Source organism: Buceros rhinoceros, unplaced genomic scaffold (genome assembly GCF_000710305.1).
Source record: "Buceros rhinoceros silvestris isolate BGI_N320 unplaced genomic scaffold, ASM71030v1 scaffold19143, whole genome shotgun sequence".
Taxonomy (NCBI): Eukaryota; Metazoa; Chordata; class Aves; order Bucerotiformes; family Bucerotidae; genus Buceros; species Buceros rhinoceros.
Genome location: NW_010403245.1, coordinates 2,950 through 12,507, shown reverse-complemented (window position 1 = coordinate 12,507; position 9,558 = coordinate 2,950). Strand labels below are relative to the sequence as shown.

Here is a 9,558-nt window from a genome sequence, read left to right as displayed (position 1 = left end):
ACTCCAAGACCCCCTCACCGCGCAGGGATGTTTTCCTGGTCCCGCACTGCTGTCTCTGCTCCTGTGCCAAGCCAGCTGGTCTGCCTGGAGCTCTGGCCTTTATGGCTGTTGTGAAGCAAGGCAGGACGTGTTTGCTTTTGGCTATCACATGCTTTTTAAAGAGGGTGGGAGTTCCTCCCCTTGAATTCCTGGGACTAGTTTCCCTCTCGGTGTCTCTGGTTTATGTGATTGGGGGGCGCTCCTCGGTGCTGGGGTCGTGGCCCTCAGCTGGGGATTTTGACCCATTGGCAGCTACTTTCTTTGGCCGCTTCACGCTTGCCAGCCTGGCCTTGAGAGGAGCCAAAAGCTTTCCCAGCACAGGCTCACGGGTATGGGCATGTGCAACACAATGTGGAGGTGCCTGGTGCGGCCACCTGTGGGAGCACCTCCTGCACCCAGCATCATCTGAACGATGCGCTGCACTTGGGTCAGAGCCCTGCCCGCGCCCAGAGCACTGGCTCTGTATGGGTCTCAGGCTCTCCCTGTGCTGCTGTTTCCTGGTTAAACTGCGAGCTTAACTTCAATGGATCAGATGAATGTGGCTGTTTCCTACTATCTCTCCAACAGTTGTTATCTTGACCCCTGTTCCTCCTTCCCCACGTTGTCTGTCTAAAGCTGAGCCTCTAATTTTAGACTGAGGAAGATAATTGAGGGTCAAAAAAGATTGCTGTATAATTTCAACATTTTTTTCAGTGGTTGGGGTGGGAGGCAAAGTTAGGAGCTCCTTGCCTTCAAACCTTTGTATTGTGGGAAAGAAGGACAGAGGGGAAGGAGTGAGCTGGTGCAGTCTGATCTCTGCAGAAGTCACTCTGTTTCTTGGCAATTAGCTAAAACTAGGAGTGTAAAGGCGTAAACTATTGTATTTCCTTTGCAGATCCTATTGACTGAAGAGTTCGTAGAGAGAATGCTGGAAGATTTAGAAGATCTGAATTCTCCAGAGGAAGTAAGGCTGCGTCATTCCCCTATTTCCCATGTACTGTCCCAGAGAGCTCAGGCCGTCCTGCAGCTTGCCTTTGATCCTCCCCTCGGCTGGCAGGCTACAGCCCTGCCCTATGGACTTGAGGCCTTGATAAATCTTCTCATCTGCTGTGAACTAAGGCACTGAGAGAAGAGATCGCAAGAAATACGGGGCAGGGATGGGTGTTAAGGGAGACTCTGCATTTCCTTTCCTCCAGTATCTTTCCCAAGGTGGTATCTGCGCTCCCCAAATCACAGCGGTGCAGCCCCTGGACCAGGTGTGTTGTGCATAGTGTCCCCAGGAGCAGCTCCAGGCACATCATCTTACATGCTTTCAGAAAGACCGAAAGCAGTGGCAGCACGTTTACTGCTGAACAAGCTGTTGTAGTGGTCTCCTTTTTTGGATTTGGGGAGCAGGTGGGGACTTTTTCACATTTACTGCTTGGCCTTCACCTGCTGCCCCTGCACAGCGTGCAGAGGACCATCATCAGCCTGAAAACATTATAGCAGCAGCCAAGGGAGCTTTATAAAGCTTTGCTGTGTGGTACTGAACTTCCCCCCACCATGTGATCTCTTCCTGGGGAACATTTAACACCCTGTCTCCCATGCACGCCATATAAATATTCTGCTTTACTTCAAAGAGCAGTGGCAGAAATGACATGTAATATTTTTAATCCCATTTTTTACAGCTCCCTGCAGACTCTAAAGAAACTTTCCTTGGCCTGCAGAGCAGCCCTTCTATCCCTTGCCCTGCTCCCCTCCCCCCAGGAAAAATCTCAGGACACTAATTTTTAATCCAGAGTTGATTTAATGCCAGGGTGTTCTTCACTGTGTGAGTGAGGGGAGCGTGCTGCTGGCTGCACGGTGACTTTCAGGCCAGCTTTTATCCGGTTAAACCTAATCCAAAGCTCATTTTTGCTAGTGTCATGGAAGCCCAGGAGCACTTTGGTTTGAAGGCCCTTTCGTTAAAGCTTTGGATGGCTCATGTTCCTTCGCTCTCCGCTGAGAGGCAGAGGCGATGAGCATGGCAGCTCCTGGCACAGCAACCAGGCGTTCAGTTCTGAGTTGCTGTGACTTTCCTAAATTAAAAAGTGAAAAACAAACAAATGCAAAGGCTGACTTCTCCAGGAGGAGTGCTTTGGAACCACTCCTGTTTATAAAAAGGAAAATACTTGAGATGAAATGTGATCTTTCAGCATCCAGATTCCTCCAAGAATTTGTAACTTGCAGGATCCCGGCTTGGGCCAACTGAAGGCGTTCCTTAGCAGCGCTGACTGTTGCTGATGATACTCATGTGGTAGAACAAAACGCTGCAAGGAGAGTGCTTTCCTTTGCTGCATAAAGAGCCACCTGTGTTGCATGGAATGATCTGAGTATCTTAGCATGTTTTTCACACACCCCAGACACCAAACTCAGAAGAATCCCCTGGGCAGTTAGGGCCACTAGATGATACGGTGCGAGCTATATGCTGGGCTTGAGTTTAAAAAAACAACTGTAAGAGGAAATTGGGTTGTTTATGTTTCCTAGAGGAAAAAGGGTGGGAGTTTATGGTAGCCACTATCCTGAAGGATCCTCCTGCCGTGCCCCCAGATCATGAGTTGGACCCTGAACTGCCAGCCCAGCATACTAAACTTTAATTACCAACTGCAGGTTATGCTCATACACAGCTGCAAATGGAGCAAGGGCAGGAGCAAATTCATGTTAGAGCCACTCTTGCTGTGGAGCAGGCAGCCAGAGGGGAGCTCCTTTAGCAGTGAACACATGTTAGTAGAAACAGGGAGCTTACAGGAAGAAAGACAGGAGATTGGATAAAGATGGGTGGTTAGCAGGTCACTGTCCCCTTGCATCAACCCTCTCATTCATGTAGCCCCCACGAAGCTTATGGAGCTGCTGGCCCTGGTCTGAGGACTGTTCTGGGAGAGGACCACTGTATCTGTAACCATTCTGAATTAGTTGCCTCCAGGTCAGATTGTCACCGGTGGTGTGGGATCCCAATGAGATTCCTCCCTGGGAGCCCCGTCAGGGTGCCAGGGACTATGGCAGTGTCAGGCAGTGCTCCACCATGGGCACAGCAGAGTTTTAAAAACAAAATGATCCTGCAAACTGTCTTCCAGAGCTGTCTCTCTCGTGTTTTTGGACCATCAGGCTGGGCACTGAGTTTGTGTGAAGTGCTTAAGCAGAACTGGTTGCCTTCCAGCTGTGGATGGGGCAGATTCATAGCCTAAGCTACCCTCTACGTCCTGCACTCTCCACAGAGCTGTTTTTGAGAGATCCGTGTGAATGCATGGGCTATGGTCAAAGGTGGTTGTGAGAATCGTTGGTGGTAAGGCTTCTGGGTCCCTGTGTGGTAGTGTTTAGGATCAGAAATACTGGGGTAACTTCCCAGCCTAAGGCAGGGTGCCCTGGAGCAACATCAGGATGGGTCCTGTTTACTTGCCTTGTTTGGGAAACATTGGCCAGAGACAGTCCTGTGTAAACCAGACTGGGGCAAAAATTCTCCATTCCCTGTACTTCAGTCACTGTTTGCAAAACAGCCTGAGCAGCTGAGCGCCTGTGTGAACATGAGGCATTGTACAGGCGCTCTGCAAAGCCTTCGTACCAGAGGTGGGTAGGGCTGGAGCAGAAATGCTGGTCACAGGCACACGGGCTCTCCCCAGCCAGGCCGGCACAGCTTGCCCTCCCAGAGGAGGAGGCCATTTGCAGGCCTGTCACCCTGCAGAGCCGTGCTAGCTCACGTGCATCCCACCCTGTACCAGCAAGAGTGTGAAAGCTGCCGTCAGACTCCCTTTAAAGCAAACGGTGGGCTCTGGGGGCCAGGGAAGGTGAAAGGAAAGAGATGTGGTCAGGTAGGAGGGGAGGTAATTGAGCTGCGAATTTTCAGAGAGGTTGTGGAGAGGAAATGATAGTGGGGGCAGAAACCCTCCAGAAACTGTCTAATGAAATAAACAGTGCTTGGGCTGAAATCTCAGAACTTTACTTTGGCAGCTGAGGCACAGGCCACATTATCTAATGTCCACTGCTGTCCAAAACATACTGATGGAAAAATGTTTTCTTAGCAGCCTCTTGTTTTAAAAAATAACAACAACATGGGGCTGCCTGCCTTTGCAACGACTTTGTTTTTTCTGTGCAAGTTGCAGAGATATACATTAACTGGTTCTCTTTACTGTCTTACAGTTTAAACTTCCAAAGGAGTACAGCTGGCCCGAAAAGAAACTGAAAGTTTCCATCTTGCCAGATGCCGTGTTCGACAACCCGCTGCATTAGAGCTGAATTACGCCCTTCTAACAACTGGGAGAGCCAAGTTACTGTCCATTACCCAGTGACTCACAGGATAATTAATGCAGTAAAAACTCTGCCTGCAAATAAAAAGAGTTTGCTGCACAACCACTGCAAACAGAAGAGGAGCTACTCAGCACCAGCCCAGACCGAACTGAGCCCTTTCCTTTATCCTTCCCAAGGCTGAGCTCTCTGGGAACAGCCTGCGTATGTGTGAGTGTGAGTGAGAAATATTTAACTATGAAAATTAGTAGTAAGAATCCTTCCTCTCTCCTAGCTACAGAACTCCCCTCTGCCTTAGCCCAGGGTGTAGACACTCTGCACGCCTGTATTTACACATGCGTTTCTGCCAGGTGCGAGCCTATAATCCATGGATTAAATGTTCTTTACGTGACTCTGGAGTCCTTTTGTTAGCCAAACTTTTACTGACTGCAGAACTGTTCTTCCATGTGCTATGTTTTTTTTCTTTTCAGAAACGGAATGGTATTTCCCCTGTTTAAAGGAGGCCAAAAGCTCACATGCTTGAAGCTGAACAGATTTAAAGATGAACTTTCTAGTTCAGTCAAGAAAAACAAACCCAGATCTTCCCTGCCCTCAAATTAGGCATGTTTTAAGTGTTGGCCTTGGTGCTATTAGCTGTGGTATCACTGCAAACAGAGGCAACTTTATTCTCGCGCATCCTGTCCTTGTGCCTGAACCCCCGGGAAGGTCACAACCTCTGGTTTTGCACAAGCAGGAGGAAGAAAGCTACCGGGGCGGGGGAGATCTCCTGTTTACAGTGTGTTTATCTTTAAAGAGATACTGTCAAATATTTTTTCCTTGCTATTGTACAGAATTTGAGAAGCTAGAAAGGATGACTTGTTCACAGGGACAACTTCAGCAGTTCTGCAGGACCCAGAGGGCTGCTCAAAAGCGTATGAAATGGAGGTGTCCACTGCCCTGGCATAGCAGAGAAAAGACTCAGCCTAATAAAGCTGTCTATTCTCCCTGTTCCAGCAGGGTTGTGCCCTAGTGTAGCTCTGTTTTCCCATCTAGCCTTGCTGTGGTGGCTCTTGTTGATGTCCCTCCTTTCAGATAGATTTGAACTGTGAAGCATCAAAATCAGTTTGAAAAGACCCTCCCTCTAGATCCCCATGGCTTATTCCTTGGAGCAAAACGTGGTTTGCAAAGGAGAGTCTCTGCAGGGTCAGGCTGTGTCTCTGCCTGGAGATGCTGAGCCCTGTGGATATGCTGCAGCAAACCACCGCAGGCTTTGCCCCCTGCTGCTGATGCAGGTCGTTTCTGACGCGTATTCCCCAGCTTTCCTCTGCCCATTGTCTTTTGGTGACAACTCTACTCCTGGTCGGGGAGGTGCAGTTTTCCTTCCACCCCTTTCTGCCTACAAGATGACTTCACGATTTATGTGCAATTGCTGTGTGATCATAATACAAGTATAACAAAAGCTTTTAACACTTACCTCCCCTGATCAAACAGTAAAGTCCAGGAGGCCTCTCAGTACCCCAGGGTTGGTTTTCTGTTTGTTTTCTGATTTAATTTCTTCCTGGCAGGTCAATTTTGATGTTTTTTGCATATACTTAAGGCTGGTTAATGCTGGTCAAGAGGCAGAGCTAGGAGCCACAAAGCTTTCCTTGGACTTGCTACAGAATTCCTCTGTGGCCTCAGGCAAGTCACTCAACGGCTCTCTGTGCAGCGAGGGTGATTATTGACTAGAGGGCTGTAGGACCTACCGAAGCATGCCAGGGTTTGCAGGGGAGGGCGTGCTTTGTGTACAAAGTAGTATTTGTATTATTATAATTGTTGTTATATTATAATTTAGGGCAGGCCAAATGCAGGGTCCAACACTGCTCGGCAGAACCTTCCCTTCTGCAAAGCTACGAAGGCAATTTACATGTAAATGAGTTTGTCATTTTGTCTGAACTCAGAGGATCATCTTAAAATCCTGCTGTGAAAGAACAAACTTTCAGATATCTGCGTGTGCCAGCGAGAGCGATTTCTGTGCTGTGGCAGACTGCATTCATCCGTGGGATCTCTTGGCCAGTTTTCGTTGTTCTGGTTAGCACTAAGCAGCCCTTCTGCATTCTAGATGTATACGCAGGGGACAGCGTGGGCAACATGAAAATGTACCAGTCCAGCTTCAAAAATGGCGTGCCCAAGTGTCCCACCGCAAGATAGCGAACAGACAGACAATTGTGGCAGTGCAGAAAAAGGCAAGGGCAGCAACTACAGTTTTGCCCCAAAGCCATCCACCAACAGTAGCCCATGGACTGCTCCTGCACGAGCTTGCTGGGGGTGCCTGCAGCAGAGCTGGCCTGTTGCCACGATGCTGGCTGCTCTTCCTTATTCCCAGATGCTAGCTCTCATTAAAAGGAGGTTAAAATCCACATATTAGTGGAGAAGGGACGTTTGGAAGGTCAGTTGTTGCTGTTCCTGCAGAGATCAGCACGGGGCAGAGAGAAGTCCATCAGACCCTCTCTGGGCTCTGACACACATCTGGAAAGCTTAGGACCTCCTGCCCTATGAACTCTTTGAGCCTTCACAGCGGGGATGCAGTGCTGTACGCAGCGAAAGCTCCTCCTCCAAGCTGGCTTGTGCTCCAGTTCTGCCTTTATGTGTATGTTTTCCTCACCATATTTACTCTCATCAGACACTCTGGGTTGGGTTTTCATTGACTTCAGAGGGAGCATGCTGAATGCATTTGAAAATCCACCCAGTATCCTTGTGTGTGTGTATTTTTGTTCCATGTCATGTATTTATATATAGTTCTGTGTATTTGAGTTACGAACAGGTGGCATGCCAGAAATCTCTATTTCTGAGACACTTTCTCACAGATCTTTGCTGGTAGCCAGGTAACAATTGAGGGGAAGGTTTGAAGGGAAGGAAATTAAATCTTCCTATTTACTTAAGGGAAAAAATATTAGACGAGTAACTGTTAAAATAGAAATCTCTCTTACTGTTAGACCAACAGTAAGAGAGAAAATGGTGAAAGTCATCCCTTAAGCTTCAAGGTCATATGGCTGCCGCTCAACAGAGGCCTTATCTCAGAATAAGAAAGTTCTATGTTATTCAGTATTGTGAAGAGGGACCTCCCCTCCCCTGACACATCAAGTTTGCAACCGTGCCAAAGGCTTACTCCTTGGCAAGTACACGAGATCTCAAGTTTGGATGTTTTCATCTGGGGGCAAGAGGACATGCCTGTGTGTGAAGGAAATGGAAAAGAAACCCTTGTATTTTTGTGAGAAAAAGGGAAATGCATCATTGCTAATTAATGACACAGTATTTTTCTAGCCCAAACCTGCTGAGATGGTAGGTCCACTGGTGCTGATCTTTTCTAGATTGTGTAGAAGGTCTGAAGCAGGACTGTACACAATCAGAATCTGCGAGGTTTGTGTTGGCTGAAGTCAGTGACCTGGATGGAACTGCACTGCAGTGAGTACAGGTTTTCTCAGTCCTGCAGAAATCTTGCGATGAAGGTCACAGGTGTTATTTCCAAAGATGAAGTGTCTTAAGGCAGACCAGCAATGCCTTGAAAATCCAAATGTGACAGCAATTCTGAAACATGAGAAGTCTCGAAAGCCAGGACTACTCTTCCTCTCAATTTGTGTTTGAAAACAGGAGAAGGAATGTATAGTTTCAGTATTAAAGCATGTGGGGTATGACCTGAGCAGAGCAGTCTGTCTTGTAGCTGGTGTGACCTACAGTGATATTTTCAGTGGCTTAGATAGGTGGTTCCTGCTGTGTGTAATGTCTTTGAGGATGGTGGTATATTGGTTTTACTGTACATAGATTTGCCAACAGTGATTTGAAATTATATCTGAAGCTCTTCAAATAGTCAGTTGCTCTTGGACGGCTTTTGAAATGACACCATCGGGTCATCAGATGGTCTTTGAAGAAGTGGGGGTTGTGTTGTTTTTCATCTGTGACTAGTAGAAACATTTGGGGGTGTAGCTTTTAAAAAACAAAAAGTTGAAAGCGATGATTGGCTTGGTGGGGGCCGATTGCTGGGGAGAGGTTGCGTGGTGGGGGAACAGGTTAGCAGCCTTCCTCCTGCACCCACAGCTCGGGCTTGTTCAAGGCAGCGCTGTCCTTAGCATCTCGGGCACTGCAAGGAGAGCTAGCAGGGGTGCAGGGAAGCTAGAAACCAAAGAGGATGGGGTCCCTGCAGGCAAGTCCTCATTTCCATATCAGGACCCCTGAGGTGCCTCATGGGTGCAAGCAGCCAGCCACACACATCCCACTGCGTGCTCACACTCTGGCCTGACGGCCACGTACCCGTGGCTGATGGTAGAGACTGCAAATGGCTGCGTTATCTGAGGATGAGTCTAAGATGGGGAGTGGCCATGTGGCTGCTTCAGTCTCATTTGTAATTGTAATTAGTGGGGAGTGGAGCTCTGCTCCCTCCTGAGAACCTCTGGGCTGGTCACTGAGCGAGCTTTACTGCTCACCCACCATCCGTTCCCTCTGTCAGGCTCCTCACAGAAACCTCTCCCAGGTGTTTCACTGGAAGGTGTTTGGCTGCATGCTTCGCAGGACGCTGGCCTAGATGACAAGTCGGCGCGGGACTGTAGCTGCTCAGCTGCGTACCTGTCCTGGTGACTACTCCCTACTCCACAGCGGGCATCTAGAGTCTGTGACCTGCTTTGCCAGCTGGTATGTGGCCGGGGCAAGGCAGCGTCATGTCAGGTGGGGAGAAGAGATCCACAGACTTTCAGGGCAGAGGAAACCTTGCACCCGCGTATCTGATTTTCCCCTAGTCCCAGGCATGGCATTGTGCCCTACGGCTCCACTGCGTGGAGTCTTGGGCTTCATCCTCTGTGCTGTTGCAGCAGGTGAGGAGGAAGTCCAGCACCACGAGAGCCCTACCGCTGCCCGGGGACTTGGTCCTCCACATGACTGCCCTCTGTTTAGAGTGTGTATTGTGCCTTAACTCTCTCTGCGAGTGAAGCTGCGAGGGCAGACGAGTTGTTGAGCAACCAGGAATCCCTTGCTGTGCATCTGTCCCTATCGATAAAGCCAGCCTGCGCAGCAGCCAGACTGTATCCACAACGATCTCGAAATGCATGTTTGCTCGAGGGGTTCATCTCCCAAGACTTTAAAGCTGGATTTAGGTCTCTGGGACTATGGCAGGTTTTTATGAGCTCTGTAGCAACCTACTATTTTTGTAACGTTTTTTCTGTTGTGTAGTGTCCGCTTGTTCTCTTTTCTTCTAAAAAAAGAACCTGCTGTTTGACATGAGTCCAAAATTTCAAATGGAGAATAAACCTGAGGTGGCAAATGTGTTTTAAACCC

At 48.6% G+C, this 9,558-nt stretch overlaps 1 protein-coding gene across 1 annotated transcript in view; it reads left to right on the top strand.

The window, feature by feature from the left end:
• LOC104490636 (suppressor of fused homolog) overlaps nucleotides 1–4,742 on the top strand; it is a gene marked incomplete at its 5' end in the record, with an annotated part of 18,825 nt that extends 14,083 nt beyond the window's left edge. The window contains 2 exons of the mRNA XM_010132949.1: nucleotides 914–982; nucleotides 4,171–4,742. Of these exons, the coding sequence (XP_010131251.1) occupies nucleotides 914–982; nucleotides 4,171–4,260 (159 nt within the window). The remainder of the gene's footprint in view (nucleotides 1–913; nucleotides 983–4,170) is intronic.
• Between the last annotated feature and the right edge of the window lie 4,816 nt (nucleotides 4,743–9,558).